The 25,071-nt window shown below is 34.4% G+C and overlaps 2 protein-coding genes across 2 annotated transcripts; one reads left to right on the forward strand and one right to left on the reverse strand.

Annotated features, from left to right (window-relative positions):
* Nucleotides 1-102: 102 nt before the first annotated feature.
* LOC102804707 (H(+)/Cl(-) exchange transporter 7-like) lies at nucleotides 103-18,957 on the reverse strand. The gene is made up of 22 exons (XM_085502882.1): nucleotides 18,845-18,957; nucleotides 18,575-18,697; nucleotides 16,525-16,584; nucleotides 15,833-15,898; nucleotides 15,088-15,220; nucleotides 12,950-13,059; nucleotides 12,640-12,783; nucleotides 12,331-12,414; nucleotides 10,642-10,800; nucleotides 10,333-10,443; nucleotides 9,518-9,633; nucleotides 8,869-9,007; nucleotides 8,441-8,534; nucleotides 7,941-8,110; nucleotides 7,684-7,735; nucleotides 6,876-7,003; nucleotides 6,386-6,471; nucleotides 5,036-5,153; nucleotides 4,193-4,264; nucleotides 2,610-2,786; nucleotides 1,913-1,993; nucleotides 103-1,121 (listed from the first exon to the last, which is right to left on the reverse strand). Exons 1-22 carry the CDS (start codon nucleotides 18,941-18,943, stop codon nucleotides 1,026-1,028), a joined length of 2,418 nt encoding a protein of 805 aa, XP_085359008.1. The 5' UTR covers nucleotides 18,944-18,957; the 3' UTR covers nucleotides 103-1,025.
* Nucleotides 18,958-19,197: 240 nt separating this feature from the next.
* Nucleotides 19,198-24,176, forward strand: LOC100377184 (large ribosomal subunit protein bL12m-like). Its single transcript, XM_002736272.3, has 5 exons — nucleotides 19,198-19,330; nucleotides 21,072-21,258; nucleotides 22,263-22,337; nucleotides 22,454-22,591; nucleotides 23,858-24,176. Exons 1-5 carry the CDS (start codon nucleotides 19,272-19,274, stop codon nucleotides 23,972-23,974), a joined length of 576 nt encoding a protein of 191 aa, XP_002736318.1. The 5' UTR covers nucleotides 19,198-19,271; the 3' UTR covers nucleotides 23,975-24,176.
* The last annotated feature ends 895 nt before the right edge of the window (nucleotides 24,177-25,071 follow it).

Consider the following 25,071-nt stretch of genomic DNA (forward strand, 5'->3'; position numbering starts at 1 on the left):
TCATAATTACTGCCATTAGCAGATTATGTCTATGTAATATCAGGTAAAAACAAGGATTTGAGCTTCTATTTTCTTAACATAAATATAATAATTACACAAAAATTTAAATGTGTGAACAACCAGATTGTGTATTTAATAATAAAGTACAACACTTCTAACTTCAGAACACCCATGCAAGTGAATAAACCATTGACCTCTCACAGTCAAAATTTCTTGACTGTCTTTGTAGAATGTCTTCCTCAAAACAAAGTTAATAATGTTCTATAAAATGCCATATTGGCTATTTGCCATGGTTATTGCTATAACAATTACAACTGTAATACTTTTGGCTTATTACTATTGTTGTAACATTCCGTTAACCTTCACTTGCAGCATTTTTTGTTCAGCATTTACTACAAAGTACTGTTTACTAGTACAGTATCCATTTACTAGTTTCTTGTCAATACCAATTTACGAGGAGAGAACTGTTTTCAGAAAGAGGTTGTTCTTGCATGACTTAAGTGAAGAGCACAACGTTACCCTCACTATTTATGGTGACCTGCAATGACTTCCATTGTGTGATTTTCACACAGCATTCAGCAATGAAATCTACATTCGAGGTGTGCCAAATCTGATCAATATACTCTACCGTGGTAAAATATTTGACCTCTCAGTAGAATCAATTTTGTTTGTATTGAGTTAGTGAAACCATGCGACGGTGGACGGTGTATTAAAATATCCTTCTACTACTAATATTCTTAAATCTTACAGCCCATACATTCATACTGAGAATCCAAGCAATAATAATAATACTGTACATGTTTGACAGTTATTTAAGACAACAGCCAATATCAATATAGTCCCATGATATTACTTTGCTTATGTAAAACCATATTCAAAATATGCATTTTCCCTCTCTGTAAATATGTAAGACTTCCTTTAACCTGGATGTACTATTTTTTCCAGACATCAAGGAATTTATTCCAGATTCACAAAAAGTCTGGTCCCATTTTGGTAGCACTGCTTTTATCAAGGTAGACTTTTTTTCAAATTGAAATATGTAATTCTTCAAGTTCCAGTTTGAAATGATGATGGAACACTCGATATCGTGCAAGGTCTTTACGTGATACAATTCCAACAACCTGCAAAGAATGAAGAATAACTGTCAACCAGAGTCATTCAATTTTTATGTATACTATTTTCCATATATACATTTTTCACCCCATGACATTACACAAATTTGATATTCAGGAAGATATTTCTAAAATCTAAAATGTTTCTAAAACTGACAAAATGGACGCCATAATTTTTTGTCCAATAATATCTCTAATAGTAGTGTGCTAATGGTATTGATATAGAGTATTAAGAGATACAGCGAATATACCTTAAACATGTTTATGAATAAAATAAGTCATATTTTAGCTTAAATACTCTATGCACTAAAGGCCACTTCTACATTGATTGTGAACCTATGGTTGGTATACCAATCTGTCTTTGATTAAACCAGAACTCACATCCATTTCATGAAAAACAACCAACAAATCCAGGTGGCCATCAACTGACTGAGTCCAAACAGATAAACCTATTGCAATGATGATTTCCTGTTGGTCATTATTTTTAAGAGTGCCAAATTGAATGCCAAAGTCGACTGTTGTAATATTTCAAAAACCAAACCCACACAATATTGTTTTCACAAATTTTTATCAAGATGTGTAGCCAAAGAGAATATAATATTTATTAAAAAATTAATAAAGCAATTATCTAAATTTGGGTGGAAAAATGATGGTGCTCAAAATGTTCACCCAAATTCATCTTTTTTTACACCATCACTAGTCGTATTTCCATGATTGGAGGAAATATTGGTATACATGATATTAGCAGGCATATCAAATGACCTATGATTGACCAAGACTGTAAAGTGAGTTCATCTTACCTGACTGTGATCATCAACAACAACTAAATGTCTCAAACCTAGACCTCGGAAAAGTCGAAATATCCTAGATAAAGATGAATTCTGAAAAAAGAAATAAAGTGACACGTTTATATTTGTAAAATTGTATTATTTCATAAATAATAATAAGCAATTCCAGCCAAATTGCTGAACTTTGTGTGATTACATGTAGTGTCAGAGCTTGGCAAGTCAGTTTTACTCATTCACATGAAAATTTTATCTTATGTAATTATTCGTATTTCTCATTTTTCAGATTAATTAAGAATTAAACAAAATATAAAATGAGGATAAATACATATTCAAATAGTGACTAAATATGGCTAACACATACAAGGCTGACACTGTTGGTAACAAATTCATGTTAATATCACATCTTAATTGAACAGTGCCATCAGTTGTGAGTGATTTAAACCACGGTCCCTCCACAGTTGATGTCAGCCTATTGTTACAGTGTATGTTTTGTTTAATTCTTTAAGTTTCTCTTATCAATGCCTGTATATTATCATTGTTTTTATTACTTCACATGTTTTTGTTAATTTCAAAACAATACTGCTATGAATCATCACGTCAGCTGAAATTAAAAACGCAGACTGTTTCTGAACTTTTATACATTGTTCACACATTTTAAGAATAACAATTTCCAAACCATTTGTTAAATATAAATAGTGAGTCTCCTTACCTGTGACACAGTGTATGGAGTTGGATTCATGAAAGGTCGAAGGTCAATGTGATACTGTCGATGTTCTGGTTTAACTTTGATATCTTTGATACCTGGGTACCGTGGGTACTCATCTCGAAAATCTTTAAGTCGAATTCTTTGCCGTAAACTGGTAACACCAACAGTTTCATTGAAAACCTACAAAATAACAAAAAATAAATGAATACAAGTCATTGTTAATGATATAGTCGCCACTGGAATTAAGGGAAATGTTATTCATGCCAAAAATAGTTAGTAATTGACACTGTATAATTGGCTGCTCTAGTAATTAACAGTAACAGTAATTAGATGTATTAAATGACTCCAAATTCGAAATATATGGTCACAAATTAAACAGGATATGGTATTCATGCATTTTTTGTATCCAAACTGAATTTCATTTGTCATGGCTTATGTACAGAGATATAGTAGTCAAAAAAGCAAGATTGCAAGCAGACAACCATCTTTGAGCTGATTGTGAAACTAATTGTCATGAACATGTAACCTAACATGCATTATTTGAAAAGAAAGAAAAAACATGTCAATGATACATTTTGAAAAAAACAAGATGGCTGATAGTTGGTCATTTTGGATTCTAACATGACCTTCAGCATGTATAATGTTTGTATCAAATTAGAACGAAAACTGACAAATCCTGTCCAAGATACCACTTTTTCCCAAAAACAAGATGGATGCCAGCCGGCCATCTTTGATCTGATTATGAAACAAACTGATATGGACATGTATTCCAATGTGTATGTGCCAAATATGAATGGAAATGGTCCCTAAGCCTTGGAGATGAAGTAGTATGGTCAAAAGGCAAGATGGCCACCAGTCGACCATCCTTGAATCTAACATGTATAATGTATGTACCATATTTGAACAAAAACTTACAAAGCATGCATAAGATACATGTACCACATTTACAAAAAACAAAATGGCTGCCAGTCAGCCATCTTAGATTGAATCAGTAAACCACTACACGTGCACATGTCCCAGATAAAGTACTAGTCACAAGAATTAACAGATTTGGTCCACAGGGTTCTGAAACATGATGCTGGACGAACGGACGGTCTGACGGACAGACCAAGGCCGAATTATAAGCATTCTCCCGGCGGCTGAGATAGTTCGCTGTTCGCAAGCACAGTTTAATTAAAGAATTGAAGATATCATCACAAAATTAACAAATCTGAGAGTCCACCTGTAGTATAATATCAAATCAATCAGACTTGCAGTTTTTAACAAGAACAAGACAATCACTCATATGATAAGCTCCGCTCAACGATATCGACAGCGGAGCTAAGTGGATACATTGAAAATTTATTTAATCTGCCAAGATTTTTTTTGTATTCAAAGAACAAATTCACGAAAGATTTTTTTTTACCATGGCTTACAAATGTATATTTGATCCTAAATGCCTGCTTATAATTCCATCCAATGTTGGTGTGTGCTTTTACCAGTATATGCCATACAAAGAAAGATTCTTACATAAAATATGATACTGTGTAGACATGGCTGTGTAGAGATATACAGTGACATAATCATCATAATTAAAATACACTTACCTCTTTTTTTAACAAAACAATAAGTTGTGAACGAAGAATTAGACCTCGATAAGTACCAAAACTTCTATCAGTCTAAAAAAAAAGTGGTAATTGGATGCACATGTTAAGTAAAAAAAGCAATAGAGATTTAGGAGAAGTACTGGACTCTAGTGATATTTAGATATCACATTTCCATATGGTATTATCTCAGATAAGTTAATGTCAAGTTATAACTCATTTTTTTACCAGGGCTCAATACATAATGCAAATGTTACATTCACAGCACCCTCTGGTGGTGACTTCATGCGAGGAAAAATTTGTGTACCATTTCCACACAAGAAAGTATTAATGGAAATACAATAAATGTTACCAAAACTTAACTTGTTTAAAAGTACAGGAATAAGCTACAAATAATTTGATAAAGAGCCGAATGTTGACAGTAACAGCAAAAGATTAAATACTTTATATCAATTCAAATGTGTGAAAAAGATACTCAGATATGTTGTATCCAATGGTGACATACTCATAAAAACAAACAGGAAACATATCAGCAATGAAGTCAAATGCAGGAGATGGAAATGGAACCTGCAAGACAGCCTTCACATGGAAACCAGAAGAAAAGTAGGGTGCCATAAAACATGAAGGTGAACAGTAGTGAGGGAAATAAACCGGTATATTTATTTACTGAGAAATGCACACAATGTAAACTTGGAGACAGACGGAATCAAAACAGGAATGTGAACAGGACAGGGCAACCCTATATACACATGATAAACCCACTAGCACACAGACAGACAGGAAATACATAGACACATATGTACACATTGCATTGGTTTAACATATTGACAATGTTTAGCAACTTACGACTTCATTTGGATCAACAACAGGAAATCCATTATGATGATGATGTGACATAGCATCTACAATTTTACCAACAGTTTCTATGGTATTCAGTGTGACAACAGGATGACTCATAACATCACTAACAAATAAATAAAGAGAACAAATTATAATTTAAAATTAAATCCATTTTCATTTTTTTACATCTCATACATTATTTATGGTTACTCCAGCACAAGTGCCATGTACGTCATTCAATGTTGCAAGTCATTCTATTTATGCAACTGCAAATGACTCAAGTCAAGTTGTTATGACCCCACATAAACTTTGAGCTCTGACCTCTGAGCAGACTCTGACCCTAACCTCAACAAGCAAGGTACTAGCATGAACAACCATTTAATAGTGAAGCCAATTTGTTCAGAACATAATTCGAGGCAAAGGTCAAATTAAGAAACCAAACATGTTATTTTATTTGGATACTGGTTGTGAAACGTTGCCAAATAAGGCTACACAACTGACATGAGATATTTATATCATGTATAACCATAACAAGATTATTCTTCTGTTAACTGAATGACATTTGCACTATCAGTAACAATTCATTCTAATGAAGATGAAGTCGAAAATAGTATTATTATTAAAAATTACAAAAATATTCATTAAAAAGTGTGAGTTGAAGATATTGTCACGAAAAGATCAAATCTTATAGAGGTCCAGCACATATGTACCAAGGATAAAAGCAATAGAGTTAACGGTTTTCAAGAAGACGTTTGAAAAGCTGCGGGACACCACCACTAACGACAGACAATCACCTATACCAACAGCTCCACCTGTCATCTTCAATGAGCTAAAAAATATTAGTGCTGATGCAGCTTTTGGTACACTATCTGTATCACTGGTAAGATTAAACAAAAACCAACACCTTGAATAACAAAATGTTCATTTGAATCATGAAAAAAAAATGATGTACACCTGTAAATTAATATGTATGACCCTCATACCAACTTTGATCCAAATCATCTTGTTCATCTGATACTGACAAAAATAGCAAATTTTATGTTCAAAATCAGCCATTTTTGTTAAGATCATCAAGTAACTTGATGTGCAATTGTAAGACATGATGTATAATCTTTGTTTGAGGTTTGAATTAGATTGGTTGAGATATGACTTTGTACAGACAATGAACAAACATAACCCAAATTAATAGTCCAAATTTTCAGACGATATCTGAATAAAACTAAGACCAGGAACAACTGGAGACTTAAATATATCTCTCAAACATTGTTTTATGCAAATTAACTGCTTATTTGCATCAAAATCTAACTGATTACACATGCAAGCTGTAACATGATGTATTTACTAGTTTGTACTTACTGCGCTGATATATTATGTGCCATTGCTGGTGGTTCCCATGGTAACAAGGGGACACTTTGTAGGAGAATGTGAATGTCATACAAACCCTGTCAATACAAATATTAGTTAATAATAAATTCAAATCTTCCAATGTTCTTGTCAAAGTGAAAAATTATTTTTTTTTGAGTTTTCTTACACACATACATCTTAAAACAAATATTGCAGTTCAGAATTCCGATATGCATACTGTATTTGTTATATTAGCAGTGATGAAAATATACCAGTCATATTTTAATGATCTAAGTATATGACAATTTACGCAATTCGAACAAAGCAAATACGACATACATCTGTGACCACCAAGTATAATGCAAGCTTTTTAGGACCATCAATCAATAATTTTCATTTTAAATCGAGCAGGCCTATACCAGAATGGATTAAAAAACAAATAAAAATAATAAATCTGATATTATGAGTATTTAAATTAATTCTATCATTTGATTCTACTTACCAAATTAAAATAATCACCAACCCATTTGGATATCATTAAGACCAGCATTAATGGTAACCCATATGTCACATCCCCAGTGGCTTCTATTAATATCACGGTTAAACTAATTGTCATACGTACTATACCACCTAGAAGATTAGAAAACACTTTGAAGAACTTTCACAATTTGAGAACAATTCCAATATCATATCTGGATTCTGTTTTGTTTATAAAAAGTAAGCAGAGGTTAGAAAGAGAAATGGAACACTACAAACCACTATAGTTTCGTTACAACAAATTTAGTCCTCATACTCTGATTACTGTAGAAGTCAACATCGGTGAAAATTAAACTAATTAATCATGTAGAACAAATTGACTAAAATAAAAGATTGAAAAAATGACAGTCCCTCGAAAAAGATTTATTGGTTTCTAGAGATTTTTGGTTTATGGAAGTCAAACCTTTTTTAGAGTATGCGGATAAGAGACTGCAAATTGCAAAATGGTGTTTGTGTTGCAGTGCCAGCAATCAATTTGACATTTTCAGCTGACATGATAACACTGCTTAAAACACACCATTTTCTGCAATTTTCAGTATTTAGTGGTGTTTGAATTTACAAAAACAACTCTTCAAATATTATGGCTAATGTCCTATCCCAGCAAAACATCAAATCATGTTATCTTTTTCCAAGTGAAATTAGAGGGTTCTGATTTCAGATAGTTGGATTCATTTCATTCAGTTCAGTGTCAAGGATACAGAAAATGATGACATCACATGAAGCACAGAGGACCTAGGCTAGGTCTTAGGTGACAATTAATACAATTTACATACCTAGCTGAGCAGCAGCACCAATCAAAGCATATTTACCGGGGTCAGAGAAGTGCTGAAAGAAAGATTACCATAATCCTTTTTTATATAACAATCCAATAGAAAATGACATTATTAGACTTCACTTATGGCAGCAGTAGCTATATCCACCAAATTCATGTGCAATTGTGTAATACCATATATGGAAAATGAAAAGTATGCAGGGTGTCACTGATAAAATAGAATAGCATTGGTCATGCTGGATAAAATGTTTTACTCACCCCACCAGGAAAAACATAATGTACAAATATGCCAACCAGTCTGCCCCATGCTGCTCCCGTTAGTAGACTTGGTATGAACAAACCACTTGGTACGCCTAAACCATACGTCCAACATGCGAGACAAAAATAAATACAAAAGAATACTCCGACTGTGACAGGTTTATAGGCACCTATTAAGGAAAAAAAATCATAATAAATTTTATTTGTTTAAAAAAATTACAGATTCAGCTAAAAACAAGTATAATAAATTCAGTTTATTTCTAAAAAGTGTTTATACTTTGTCTAAAACCAAACACCATTACCGTAGTATGGCACTGGTTGCATGTCATTATCTGCAGCAGTGCTTGAGATATTACATTTATGCATATTAATGAGGTAACATGAACCCATTCATAGAAGATGGGTAATTAAAACACATGTATTTCTACCCTGTAGATTATATATAAGTACCTATGTACCAAGTTTAATTCTGGCTGCAAAACCAATATGACATGACATACCTAGTGGATCATGAAATAAACTTTTTAAGGCTTCCTCTGGGGTATTAAAAAACAATGTTGCTGTAGCACTGAACTCCCCATCGTCACAAAAAAACTGAAAGATAAAAAAAAAGCAAGATTATGAAAATAAATTAAAGAAATGGTTCAACATTTCATGTGTCATAAGTGTAAATTTCTAATGGCCATTGCCGAAATGTTAACACTAAAAAGCATAGCATATATACACTTTATATTGACGTTGTACATTAAATTCACATGCAAGTGAAAGTGAAAAAGTAGTTGCAGGGGTTGCGTTCTGATCTCTAGAAGGCACCATCAATTGTAATTCAATTTTGTACCTCAGAAATTACAATAGAAGATAAAAACTTTACCGGGCGGAATGTCTAATTTTGTCGTAATCTTGTCTAACCTCTCTGAAGTACACTCACCTGAAGTGGTTCTGGACTTGAGTTACTCCCGATAGGATGGCAGTCAGAAATGAAATAAATCATTGTAAAACTTATTGTTGTGGTTACCAAGGCAACCAATGCTGCTTCAGTGACACATGAAAGTCGTAAATACACATACCTGGAGATAGAAGAAGGGTTTCAAACTTAAGATATATTTTTAATGACAAGTGCCATTGGTAAGTTTTCAAAGTTATCTCTTATGAGCTAAACATCAGACATCCCAAAAATAGATGGACCATGTGAAAGGAAACAATTTCATGCAATTGCAAAAAAACAAAACAATTGAGTGGTGTCAGTGATCTTGTTGGTCCTGAGATGGCCAATACAAGACATTTATGTCTTTACTATCTATTACACTGACACTCATATGACAGAAATGATGAAAACTGGAACCAGTTTATTTTTGCGTATTTGTATTGAATGAGATCAAAGATACAGCCCTGGAACATCATCTGTTAAAACAAAATGCCCACCATTCAACCATCTTGGATCATAAAACAAATGCATATCCTTAGATGTGTAAAGTTTATGTTTGGCCAAGTCATGTCAGAGATACTGCTATGAAATTTTGAATTTGATCTGAAAAACAAATTCTTACTCTTAGATTTTGTTTTTCTTATTTACTTACTTTAATCTAAATACACTGAGTCTATAATTAAGACCATTAAATAAGGCTCCTAGTAACCCCCCTGCTACTCCCATTAATAGAAATATAGGGATTTCATAACCATAATATGCCTGCCCCTGTAAGTAAACAAAGAAATCATTGCAGTGGTGACTGGCATTGTCATGTCACTATCAGAAATGCATCATGCTTGTCACTAACATCACAGTAACTGTCATTGTTAAAAACTCAAAGGCTCATGGGCAGACACTTGGTTGTAAACAACGACATGCTATGGCCATCTGACGCATGTACAGATGACGACTCCCCTGCTTTAATTGTCATTGTCACTAACATTACAGTAACTGTCATGGTCACTGACGGCCATTATCACAGTACGACCACCTCCAGTGTAAGTGTTACTGTCATTGTAAAAATCATTGTCTCTGCGATCACCATGGTCACTGACAGCCATTATCACAGTACCTCCAGTGTAAGTGTTACTGTCATTGTATAAATCAGTGTCTCTGCGATCACCATGGTCACTGTTATTGTAATTGTCACATTCGGTTTTACTGTTTGGTAGTCGCCATTATACAGTCATCTAAATTGTTGTCACTTTTCATCATAACTATCATTGTCATTGTTATGTTCCCCTGACTACATTTACCGGCATACACTACTCTTTGCCGTCTTGAGTTGATTTGGTAAGTTACAAATAGATAAATGAAAACAATTTACATCGTATTTGTCCACATGGGTTATCCATGAAAGACTATAGACTATCAATTCCAAATATGCACAAATATGCAATGATGGCGGCTACAATTCATACTCACTGTAAATTTACCAAATGTTACAAGCCCTGGGTTAGATAACGTCCACGGATCACCATTGTAATAACTCAACACAACATTCAATGTAAATGTAGATACCATGGAAGCAAAAAACTAATGATAAAATAAAATAAGAATTATAAGATTTAGGAATCATCATTTACATTGCCATGATATTTGTTGTTGTTGTTACGAATAAATAAGACAGCAATATCTAATAAATTGAAAAAAATTGTCTTCAGTTATTATGGGACATTGTTGACACACAGGTTAATTAATTTTTTATTTTGAATGACATTGTATTGTACTCACAATCCTCCAAGTCAGTGACTGATTCCAAAAACTGGCACCTTCCTCTAAACTAAACAACACACCACCAACAGGAGCACCGAATGCTGCTGATACACCAGCTGCCGCACCACCGGAAACAAAGTCTCGCTTTTCGGTATCAGTTCGAAAATCTTCAAATACCTACATGAGCAAAAAAAGGAAATAATAACAAGTCATTGTCAATGACACGTCCCCGTTCCGTTCATATTTGAGTGACATATACATTCAAAGCAGATCATGACCGAAATGCACCTGCATATGTACAACACATTGTACTAAATCTGAACAAAATCCATCAATGCATGACTGAGATCCGGTTCCGGAATTGTGAAAATACGTGATTTTGATGCATTTTCGGCCTTAAAATGGCCATCACTCAGCTATTGTTAAGCGGATCATGAAACAAATGCACATATCTATTTGTGACATGATGTACCATGTGTGTGTGAAGTTTGAACTTGATCAATCCAGACATGTCTTGGATACGGATCCAGAACTGAATTCTTTAACAAAATGGCCGCCAGTCGGCCATTTCAAACTTGATCCGGAAAAAAAAAGACGTGCATCAAGGTCCTATTATGTTTAATGTATGTACCGAATTTGAACAAAATCCGTCCATGCATAACTGAGATCCGGGTTCGAAATGGTGAAAATGTGTGATTTCAATGCATTTTCGGCCTTAAAGTGGCCGCCATTTGGCTATCGTTAATGAGATCATGAAACAAATGCACATACATATTTGTGACATGATGTACCTTGTGTGTGTGAAGTTTGAACTTGATCAATCCAGACATGTCTCGGATACGGATCCAGAACTGAATTCTTTAAAACAAAATGGCCGCCAGTCGGCCATTTCGAACTTGATCCGGAAAAAAAATGACGTGCATCAAGGTCCTATTATGTTTAATGTATGTACCAAATTTGAACGAAATCAGTTCATGCATAACTGAGATCCGGGTCCGGAATGGTGAAAATGTGCGATTTCAATGCATTTTCGACCTTAAAGCGGCCGCCATTTGGCTATCGTTAATGAGATCATGAAACAAATGCACATACATATTTGTGACATGATGTACCTTGTGTGTGTGAAGTTTGAACTCGATCAATCCAAGCATGTCTCAGATACGGATCCAGAACTGAATTCTTTAAAACAAAATGGCCGCCAGTCGGCCATTTCGAACCCGATCCGGAAAAAAAAATGACGTGCATCAAGGTCCTATTATGTTTAATGTATGTACTAAATTTGAACAAAATCCGTCCATGCATAACTGAGATCCGGGTCCGGAGTGGTGAAAATGTGTGATTTTGATGCATTTTCGGCCTTAAAATGGCCGCTGTTTGGCTATCGTTAATCGGATCATGAAAAAAATGCATGTGCATATGTCCCATACAATGTATGATGTATGAGTGAAGTTTGAACTTAATTGGTCCATGCATGTTCGAGATACAGGTGATCACGGACGCACGCATGCACGGACGCACGGACGCACAGACGCACACAGGGCAAAACACAAGTCCCCGTTTTCGGACTATGTCCGAACGGGGACTAAAAATATACATTTTATAATGATTTGAGGAAAATAATTTTTTTAAGCGTGTTTGGAATTTTAATAATTAGCAATAATTTTATCCATATTATAAATGTTATGAAGTCTTAAAATTGACTCTGACCTTGCCATCTATTTTGAAAGTTGTTGATTTTCCTTGTGATACTCCAGCTGCTATGACGGCACCAGAATGAATCATGGGACCTTCCTGGAAAAAACATCAGAAAAATATAATTTATGTGGAACTTCAAAAGTACAAGTTCGGGAGGAATTTCAAAAATACAAGTTATGTGGAATTTCACTGTCACTGTCAACTATCACAACCATCGAACCACAACTACTATATACGTATTATGCATATAATAAGCATATATAACTAATTATTAGCATATCATTAGCATAGGCAACTCTAATCCCGAGCCATGGTACTTACCTTACCAATGGACAGCCCTCCTGCCACAGATAATGTAACACCAAAGACTTTTGTAATTAATGTTTTAATTCTAACAACAAAAGGAACTTTCACACCATTTAAATAACATTTTATTTGAGGAATTCCACTGCCAGCAGCAACAGGCTGTGATAAAACAAATATTAATATCGATAATATTAAATTTTCAATAGAAACATCTAAAATTACAGTGTCTCTGTACCAAGTTAAATTTCAAGCTATGCTTTTCACATTGGTATAAGATAAGATAAGATGAGAATTCTTTTATAAATATTATATGAGTAATACATACAGCTATATATGCCACCATGAAGGCGGCAATCGTAACAAATGTTACGTTGAATCCATTCCATACTAATAATGCATATTCCATACAAGCCTCATCACGACACATCTTTGTAACTGAGTAAGGTGTTAAGTCAAATGATACACGATGAAGAACGTTGTGGGTCAGTTTGAAGCGACCTCATGGTTCAAATAGCTATCTTTAAAGAATGTCTTTATCAAAACAAAGTTGATTAATAAATGTTCTGTATGATAAAATACATGATATTTGCCATGATTTACCATATCAACATAATGAAAGTCTACATGATTGTTGCTATGGCAATTTCAATTGATTGTTATCATCTGGTGACAAATCTGTTCCAAATATACAAAATATCAAAACAATTGAGCTTGTAGTCGAAATAGCATAGTTTAGCAAATTTCACTGGTTGCATAGTGGTTGTCGCATCAGACTCATGATCGGTAGACCCAAGTTCAAATCCTACGTTAGGCTGAACATCAAAAGGGTCGACCCCTACCCTGGGTGAGTGTGCCACAGACTCAATGGGAAGGCCAATTCCACTGGCCGAGATTCATTCACTAATGAATGCGACTTTGGGGGAACCTTGGTCAAGGTCCGCAGGTGCATATTTTTGACCGAGCCTGGTTGACGCCAGGATAGCACACTAAATTGCCATTTGATAGGGAGATGGCCACACAGCCCTGTCATGTAGTCCCAAACAGGGAATGACTTCTGTGGCAAAATGCACTATGTGTCAGCACTTGCACTTGCAATTTGCACATAAAAAAAAAAGTCAGCAGACAATGACATTCAAAATCCGGAACTGTCGCCTGGCACAAAAACATTTAAAAAAAAAAAAAATAGTTCAGTAAATTTGTATAGCAAATAGTTTTACCTAAAATATTTGCTAAAAATAAAGAATTGAAGATATCATCACAAAATGAACAAATCTCACAGAAGTCCACTAAAGTTACCTAAATACCACATATCAAAGTGATTTAGCTGGTACCGTAGTTTTCAATAAGAATTAAATATAATGAATAAGCCACTTGTCAGCTGATATAAGCTTTGCAGTATACATTGTCATTTGACAGTTGAAAATAGCATTTTTTACAGAGAGATTACAATTAGAAAATTGAAGGTATCATCACAAAATGAACAAATTTGACTTTGATACATGTACATCCAAAGTGTCTACATAATAAAACATCAAACAATCGGGCTAGCTAGCCTATTTTAATTAATATCAAAAATATTCATCAAAATTAGAGATTTGAAGATATCAAGCATCATGGATAATCAAATCATGAAATAAACAAATCTGACAGAAGACCATAAAGGTACTTTCTACTAAGTATCAAAGTAATTGGCCTGGAAGTTTTCAAGAAGAAGTTGAAAATAAAATTGTTGATAGTCAATGGATGGTAGGCGACAGATAATCACCTATATGAACAATTCCACTGTAATCTATGAAGACAGCGAAGCAAACAAATTAGCTGCTCGTTAGCCATCTGGTATAGATAGGATCATGACCCAAATTAAGTTGCAATTTTGACAGTACCTCAGTACGCAGAGATTGCTGTATTCAAGCAAAAATGACCAGTTGACCAATTTCAAACAGGTACTGTAAATTGATGGATGTGCTTCAGTAAGTTAACAGGTGCTACCAATATTCTAATTTTCAACAGAATTACTTTAGAGAAACTAGGAAACAATGTTTCTACATACATACATGTACGGTAAAATTTTGGGGTAAAATATGGCAGTCAGTCAGCCATTTTGAATCTTATCAAAAAACAACAACAATCTGATGCATAGTTATCCACTTCGTAAGAAGTTTGGAAAACATCAGTACATGAACTTCTGAAACAATGAGATGAACAAACGGGAGGACAGCAATCCACAAAGACACTATGAAAAAACATGGGATCGCAAGTTTTGATTCAGACTTTCAAGGTACTCAGTACACTGACTTCTCAAGTCCAGAAAAGAGAACAAACTTCTTCTTTGTGAATTTAATGCCTTGTAAAGAAAAATGAATAATTTAGAAAATGATGATTTATGTGTATTACACAACATGATTACAAGACATCTCAGTATTGCTGATTGGTGAGAAGACTATGTCTATTTATAAAGGATACAATGTCTAACTGTTGAATATTTAATAGCAGAAATCTGGTCAATGCATATATTAATAAAACATGCAACTAAACCAGTACATATACCAATTAAAAACATAACAAACCATCTCTTCACCTGCATGCATTGTACATTCTGAAATAAAATTAGAAACTGATTATATTTGAAAATTATTCTTCAAATTGAAAAAAAGAAATCATTGCCTACTGACAGTTTTTTCCATTTATTTTGGCTATTTGTAAAGGCTTTCAGCAGGCAATGTATTAACACATTAACAGTGCTGTAAAATTTTTACCCATATTTCAAGAAACACAAACAAAATTGAATATGGTCATTACTTTTTACTCATTAATAAATCAATATAAGCAGGTTGAAGATTTGGATAAATATACATAAATATGTACCCAAAACTGACATCAACATCGATGACAATATTACACTATGTGTACATTTCATTAATTACATTTCAAGTTCAAGACTGAACAAGAGTGAATCAAATTAAATGATACACTGGGCATGCCTAATATATGCAATGATGTTGTACAACAATCCATTCAACTGTTGACAGGTTCACAGGGCAGAACAATTTCAATCAAGAAATTGAGTAAATGATCAATCAGTTCAGCTAGATGCACTATGGGCATGTCTACTAGCATTGTCTACTAACATTAGATTTCAGGTAACTGGTGAGGTAGGAACATACTAACAAATCACAAAAAGATTCACACATTGAGTACATGTACTTACTCTGGGAAGTTTCTTTTTCTCCTCATATGAAAACAAAGTATTTTCTACTTGATCATAATCAAGACTCTATGAAATAAAAACATAAAAAAAATTAGTAATATAGATGATGTACACCTTTGTGTATTTAATGCTTTGTTTATGGCAAGAGACATTACGCTAATCCAAATAAATTATACATTTTAAGAAAGAGCTAGAAATATTGAGAAAATCACAACCAAATCAAAAATAGTGTTACTATGTGATAATTATGTAAACATAAGGGTGTAAAATTGCATAAATATAAATACCCTGAGAATATCAACTATATAATTTATTTCAACTTGTTCAAACCAAATCCTGTTTTCACATGAGATTGCTTCAAACATAACTTTAACAATACTTGACAAACAATCAGCAATATTACTTAGCTCTGTTCGACGAACTCAGCAGTGCTTATAAAATTGCTCTTTTTAAGTGAATCATTTAAACAATCTCTCAAATCAGCATATTACATAAACAAACAAAAAAATAAAACATGCCACTAGATGGCAGTATATCTTCCATAGAAGAATTTTCCATTTTTTTCAATCTTGGGGAAAATGCTGCATGTTTCGAAAATGTCAGAAAAAAGAACACACCCAGACTAAGAAAAATAATATACCGGTAGATTGTTTTTACAGTTTTTAACAATGATTATGTAGCTCTTTTCTTACCTCATATTTAGAAGATATTACTCGCATACTGCCCACCGTATCTCTATCATCCGCTGTAACCTGCAACAATACAATTCACAGAATAGGAAATCAACATGGAACTGACATGTAATTGACAATTGATCCATAGACATGGACAAAATTCACTTGTTTTCCTGGTACATTATTAATAGAAAAATCCCCAAATGTAGGTGGTGGGCTAGTTCAAGTTGAACATCAGTTTAGCTATTTTAAAATATTCAACATGAAACATTTTCTTCACTGTCCATGGTTGTGAATCATCACTTATCTTTGACATGCACTGTTTGAATAAAATTTGATTTATTTCCAGTAGGACTGTGATTAGGAATAGAAATTCTGAATGACCACCTCACGGAAGTGATTTATTTTAGTGTATACAATGAGCAGCAAAGACATCATATCCTGATATTATAGAAACACACCAGTAAATTCTCTGTGGTGGTATGTATTCAATACTTTAGAACAACTAGGAAATTCCTTTTAGTGTAAAATATTTGATTTTCAAATACAGTGAAAATATACCCCCCTCCCACTGCCCCATGTTTTTCATGCATCTCACTGTGAATCTACGAAAATAAATTTCATCTTAAATAAAAAATAATTCAAAGGGGAATATCATTGTTCAAATCCAATAAAGCAATAGAGATGCGTTGTAAAACAGTAAGTCAAGGATAATTAAACATAGTTAAACTCTTGTGACCTTGCCCTTTGTTATCGTATATAATATTATTTCCTGCATCATAGTTTGTTTCAATATATATGCACTGTCATAATTAATTTTGAATATAAACAAGTTTTATGATTGAAACAACAGTGGGAAAGCAGTCTACCAAATGTCCTTGATAGATGTAAATATCTTACAAAATCATTGGTGCCTAATTTGTTTAATTATTTTTAAGGAACATAATTTCCAGCTTTATTCAAAATAATTCAGATGTTTTAGTATAAAAACAAATGCCTCATTTCGGAGGGGGGGGGGGGTGCTGCATTTAGATGTGAATGGAATTGTGCAACATACAAGATAAAAACAAATCTTAACTGGTTTTTGCCCAAGTATTTTGTACAGGTATCTGTCAAAAATTGATGATTTATTGAAACAAATATAAACTGCCATTGTGTGACCACTGTATTATTTGAAAAGTAAAAAAACGCCCTCTAGAAATAACTATCATGTTGCAAGCTCTGCTTTGTATGCAAATAAACTAAAATAGTTGGTGTCCAGTGGAGGGAGAAGTCAACAGTACTGTTGCCTCCTGAGAAACTACATCTTCAAACAATTTAGTACAATTTTCCTTTCAAATGTGGATGCAACATTTTTGCATTGTTTTGATAAGTTTGAACTAAACAGACTTCAGATCTTGATCAATAGTTTGGCACCCAAAGGATTATTCATATTGGTGTTTGTTTTAATTATCTGACATCTTGTTTTCTGTTAAGATTTTATGGGTATGTTTGCAAATGTGTATCAGACTGTGCAACAACACTCTCTATGAGTTGGCATTGAAACCCAGTCTCGTATTCCCATGGGATTTGGGAAACACATTACCAATGATATTATTAAAAGATAAATAATTTACTTCATTGAACACATACAAAAAACTGTGTATATGCTATGAAAAAGTTAAGACCTTCACATACTTTATTTTATGTACGTAAAAAGCCAATTTTTTGTTTGATTGCCTAACACTTCTATATTCATTTGCTACAAGTTAGAATGCACATACAATGTACCCAAGCTGCCGTCCTTCAGCAAGTGTCAAAATCGGGACACTATCCATTTTTACGCAATCTAGGAAGTCCGAATTACTAAACGAAGTACAATTCGACGAGGCTGAAATATCCAAAAACCAACACATACAAAAATTGTCTCAAATGTCAATATTCGTGTTATATTTTAAGTCTAACCGGACCGGAAGTGAGAATATGTTACACTCTAAATATCCAGACATATTTTTGTAACTACAATGTACCCCGGTAGTATACCATCATGTGACTGTCACGCATTCAATGACCAAAGTCGTTTTCTTACCTCAACGTTCTGCCAGGACATTGCACGTGCAACCCGGGGATCAGATCTCGAATGTCCCTGTGAGTGGGCATCGTCAACATCTGATACTTCTGAATCTTTCCGGAAATTTACTGAATGAAATACCTGTGAATACGAAAACGTGTCAATGTTAAAACTACTATGATATCGTACGGTGGGCCGGTACAAAAGGCAAATCCGATCCGGTCTGCAAATTAGGTTTGATTTAACTCGGTTAATAAATGCACATTATTAGTTAACGAGAATACTCACATTCACAGGGCTCCCATCACTATATTGACTATGTCCTGCTCTATGTCCATATCTGAGAGGGGTTGTTTCGGAATGGGACGAGCTTGTTTCCCCTTCCATGTTATTCACATAACCTTCGACCTAGAACTTCTGCAATGGGCCGCCTAACTACGTTGTGCTGTGTACCACCTACATTTTTGCCAAGGTAGATTTTTGTTATTCAATGGATAATGCATAATTTGATACCTGACAGTTAACATGTATTTTTATTCATGTAAATCATATACTGAATGTGCAATATAAAGCTAGAGTTATGGTTTGAAGAATAAACCAATCTACAAGTGGGTCATAAACTAAGGAGTACTACTTCCGTTTGGGTTGGGAGGTCATTTATCGACCTTCCTTTACACACGTGTGTTGCAGAAATAAAACTGTTGATACTCCCAAAATGAATTCACTTTGTCGATACGTGAGCCACACGGCACGTACTCTTAGACACATTAACAGGTAGGTTATTATTATTAGCATCATCTTGATTGGTTTTATGAAGTATCTGAGTGATCATAACATTGAGATCTTGTAGTCCATTTGCTATTTAGGTTTCACTCCATATTATAGATAGGCGATCATTCGAACCTGTGATTGAACCAATAAGTTTGGAACACAGGGCTGACTATATTTAGAGAGTGTATTTGTCAGCAAGGCTCTTGACCTCAAGATAAAAAATTCTTCCAAATTATTACACGCAGTGTCTGTTGGTATTATTTTCAACTAAAATTTGATAAATTTTTTAATTGCATTGAAATTCTGGATACGTATTTTAGAGAATTTTTCCCGATTTGGAGTTGCCTACATCTTTGGTTAGATTATGTGTATACAGTAGCAGTCTTACCACAGATGTGCGGATAGACTATGGTAGTGCATTATGGGAATGTCTGTGCTGGGTTGCATGTACAGTATATAATATTTTTATGATTGACAAGAGGAAACTAGTTCAATTGCATATATAAAGTGTCACAGAATTCTTTAAAGCAATATATTCCGGGACACAATTTGTATCATACAAGACAAAGTTGAGATTACGATGAATATTTGCTCTATTAGAATGGCATGCATCTACTTACCTTTTGTTTAAATGCAAATGTTTTGTTTAAAAATGTGAGCATAAATCATTGCCAGCTTATTCAACAACATAACACTGACTAGAAATAGTATTATTCCCACCAAACTTACTGATTCCTTTAAATCTACATGTAGGTGGTATTCAGTTGTAGAACACAAGATATATATGTACAGAAAATAACAATAGCAGAATGTGTCTTACCTTGAACAAACAAAAACAATCCTAACCATACATTGTGTATTTACAATGTTTGTAGCAACTTAGCATTCTCGTTGTTAAAGGGAATAGTGTGTTATGAATGTTTCTGCTCTGAATGCAGTATGTGACAAAAAAAATCAAACATGGCTTTCGGCTTAGTTGGCCACGAGTGAATTGAACATGTACATGTATTTTAATTTTTCTTTTCAAGATGTTAGTCAATGATTGATATTTGACAATGAACTGTACTTGAGTTATTGTGTCTTGATTGTGTACTTGAATCATGAATGTCAACACATGAAGAAAGATGGTAGTGTTTAATATATTTCTGGAAAGTTGGTAATTTTACTTACTTTATTAAACACATAAAATTCCCCAGGAGGAATTCAAATGGTTACATTTACACTACACAAAACTAGACTAATACAAAACATTAAGACTAAAGTGATGATTAAAAAAAAAAAAAAAAAAAATATTATAAAAAAATATAATAATAATAATCGAAATAACCAAAAATCTTCCTCTTTGATGTATACATGTGTAATGCATTGTAGTCATTTCCATGACAACGCTTGCTTAGAGCAATGAGTTAGTGTTGTTTTTATTTGCTGGAAATAGATTACACATGCACTTGGAATAATTGAACAATCAAACAAAAATTGTAAGGAGAGACAGCAGTGACTGACTGTAATTTCCAGAAATGTCACCTTAAAAATTATTTTTAAAAAACAAAAACAAAACATAAACTAAAAGATTCAAATTCAATGAAATCATCTTAAAAGATGCAGTGTGTATTCAATTGAAATTGATTTCTTTGTTAAGACATCTGTACACCCAAAACCACCAGGCTATATTTTATCAAACAATATTAAGTTGAATCTGTATATTTTCCCCCAAGTAATGCATTGAACTATTTCCACCTTCTAGGCACAACAGGTGTATAGTTGCGATTCATCGGGTTCAAAGGTTGTACAGTAATGAAGCAGTGGAACGCTTGCCACCACCCCAGGCTGATGGTGAAGCCAAACAATACCCTGAAAAAATTGTCAATTTAGTAAATGATATATCTCGACTCACCGTAATAGAAATTGCTGAACTCAATGAGTTATTAAAGGTAAGAAAACCACTATGCTTAGGATGATGAATTCATATGGGGTGGTCATTCCAGGACTATTTTGTTACAGGCATCAGATACATGGGTTTGTAAAGGAATATTTCACCTGATCACGGTGTATTGATATGTTGTATTCTAAAATGGTGGAATTTTTGAGCTTTTCTAATGGGTCAATTATATACTCACTTATTTACATAAACATTATGTTAGTCCCCATTTCAGATGAAGTATGAATTCAGGGACTATTAATTTTGTTTCAGTTCATTCGTCCAAAGCTATTTATCAGACATGCTTTGACCAATCACATTCAAGCTTACACAAAAACTATGTATAGTGACTTGTATATACATGTACATGTATGTATGGCTGATTGACGGCCATTTTGGTCCTCAAATTTAGTAAATTCTGTCACTTAAACTACCCTTAATCATTTCTTGGAGATGAACAGGGCAATTGTATTTAAACTTTGTATGAAGATTATGCACATTGGGTCATATGTTTTGTTTTTATTCATTGCTATGCCAATTCCAATTCCTTGTTAATATATCACCTGATTCAGTTGAAAGTTTATTTATACATGTAAAGTACTGCATTTATTAGCCAATTTTTTCACTTGATACATATATGCTCTATGATTATATGTAGTACTGATTAGTTTTGGGTGAAATCCTGTGCTTAATAATTACCTAATTTGCATATCAATTTGCCAATTTTAGGCATTTTCACTTCAACTATTCAACATTTTTCATCACACACTACTGTACCACTCATGATTTTTATGCAATGAAACATATTTTTACACTATTCTAGAAGTGTTAACCAATTATCAGCCCCCGGTAAAAACACCCTGAGCCAATAACAGGGGATGCTCTCAACTCATTAAATGTCTAAAAATAGATGGATGGGCTTATAACCAGGCTTATGACCGGGGAAGTACAGTAAAACCAAGATTTTATTGCAAAACAAGTCTTAATATTTTTTTATTTATGGGTTTATAATTTCAGATTACACTTAAAATACAAGATGTACCTATGACAGCAATGGCAACAACCGCGGTGGGGCCTGCAGCAGGCGCTGAGGTGAGTTGTGCTTTCTTTGTCAAAATCTACTTATGAGTGCAGATAATGGCGTGATACTTTTTGGTGTGTTTTACAGCATTGTTCACCATCTTTTTTTCTCTTGTAACTCAATCAAGGCTGAAGAAGAAGAAGATGCTGAACCCAAAACAGAGAAAACTCATTTTACCATTAAATTAACAAAATTTGATGCTGCCAGTAAAGTGAAACTCATAAAAGAAATAAAATCACTTACAACAGGCATGAATCTTGTGCAGGTGAGTGAGAGGAAACACCAGAATAGTGGTGATGAATTGTAGTTCAGTTAGGGGTGCACACTAGAATGGTGGTGATGAATTGTAGTTCAGTTAGGGGTGCATACTAGAATGGTGGTGATGAATTGTAGTTCAGTTAGGGGTGCACACTAAAATGGTGGTGATTAATTGTAGTTCAGTTAGGGGTGCACACTAGAATGGTGGTAAAGAATTGTAGTTCAGTTAGGGGTGCACACTAGAATGGTGGTAAAGAATTGTAGTTCAGTTAGGGGTGCACACCAGAATGGTGGTGATGAATTGTAGTTCAGTTAGGGGTGCACATTATAATGGTGGTGATGAATTGTAGTTCAGTTAGGGGTGCACACCAGAATGGTGGTGGTGAATTGTAGTTCAGTTAGGGGTGCACACTAGAATGGTGGTGATGAATTGTAGTTCAGTTAGGGGTCCAAACTAGAATGGGGGTGAAGTGTAGTTCAGTTAGGGGTGCACACTAGAATGGGGGTGAATTGTAGTTTAGTTAGGGGTGCACACTAGAATGGTGGTGATGAATTGTAGTTCAGTTAGGGGTGCACACTAGAATGGTGGTGATGAATTATAGTTCAGTTAGGGGTGCACACCAGAATGGTGGTGGTGAATTGTAGTTCAGTTAGGGGTGCACACTAGAATGGTGGTGATGAATTGTAGTTCAGTTAGGGGTCCAAACTAGAATGGGGGTGCACACTAGAATGGGGGTGAATTGTAGTTTAGTTAGGGGTGCACACTAGATTGGTTATGGTGAATTGTAACTCAGTTAGGGGTGCATGCTAGAATGGTGGTGACGAATTGTAGTTCAGTTAGGGGTCCAAACTAGAATGGGGGTGAATTGTAGTTCAGTTAGGGGTGCACACTAGAATGGTTGTGGTGAATTGTAGCTCAGTTAGGGGTGCACGCGAGAATGGTGGTGATGAATTGTAGTTCAGTTAGGGGTCCAAACTAGAATGGTGGTGGCGAATTGTAGTTCAGTTAGGGGTGCACACTAGAATGGTGGTGAATTGTAATTCAGTTAGGGGTGCACACAAGAATGGTGGTGAATTGTAGTTCAATTAGGGGTGCACACTAGAATGGTGGTGGCGAACTGTAGCTCAGTTAGGGGTGCACACAAGAATGGTGGTGAACTGTAGTTCAGTTAGGGTGCACACGAGAATGGTGGTGGCGAATTGTAGTTCAGTTAGGGGTGCACACAAGAATGGTGGTGATAAATTAAAAAATGTATATTTTTTATGTTCACAGGCAAAGAAATTTGTTGAGTCTGCTCCTCAGGTCGTCAAAGCAGATATTAGTAAAGAAGAAGCAGAGGAAACTAAGAAGAAATTGGAAGCTGCGGGTGGAGAAGTGTTGATAGAATAGTTTATTTATATTCATGTATTGTTTATATTTCTAGTTTTAGATGGTGAATTTGTCAAATATATTGCGTGGAAGTTTGTGTACATTATTAGTTGACAGTCGTGACATTACAAAGAAGAAAACAATGCCCTTTCTATATTCAATTATAGCCTGTTAAATGGGGATGTCTGTGTGTCTGACACATTATTAAAAATTGCACCATTAATGATATGTCACATTTGCATTCTTTCCCACTGCTGTTAGATGTGGGGAAAAAGATTAAACTTCACAAATGTTTTTTCTATTTTTAATTCAAAATGAAGTTGTAATGCTTTGGAAATATCACAAAATCTGTTTCCATGGAAACAATTGTATTTAAGTATGTCTACGGTCAAATTCACACTTCTCATATGCCCCCCTTTTTGCAGTAAGATTCTCCAGAATACTATTATATTCTTTTTATTGGGATATGAATGATGTCAAGTAAGCAGATTACTCTGTACCCTTGATGTTGCTATATTAAGACAATTCTGGTGGAACAAGACTTTTGACTCTTGCGTGTGAAGCACATAACGAGTCTGCTCCACTGATATCTCAATCAGATTTAAATGAAACTTGGGACATGCACACTCTGCACAATTTGGAAATTTCCATGACGCCTTGTACACAGGTGTTTTTTGGGTAATCCACAGATCTGATTACATGTACTTCAAAGACCAAACCATGCACATCACCTAACAATTGTATAAATAGGGTTACGTGACCTCATTAATATGCACAACTAATTTAGGGCACTGTTGCGAGAAAAGCAATTAGTGGTATAATATGACCTCATTAATATGCCTAAATAGCTCGAGCACTTAGTCAGGGATATACATCAGACATGGTCATGTGACCAAGAATTTGCACAACTAACATTTTAAATGCCTGTTTCGTCCGACACACGACCAAAATATCAAGCAAGTAATTTATTCTACCATAGCCTTTTGGAAAACTGATCATTTGTTCAAATGACAAAGGCATGTCTATGCAATTTGTGCATTAGAGATGTGCTACCAATATAGTTGTACTTCATGCCTCAGCACAGAGGAACACTTTCTAAGCAGGGCCAATAAAGTTTC

Source organism: Saccoglossus kowalevskii, chromosome 8, assembly GCF_978046115.1.
Source record: "Saccoglossus kowalevskii chromosome 8, keSacKowa6.1, whole genome shotgun sequence".
Lineage (NCBI taxonomy): Eukaryota > Metazoa > Hemichordata > Enteropneusta > Harrimaniidae > Saccoglossus > Saccoglossus kowalevskii.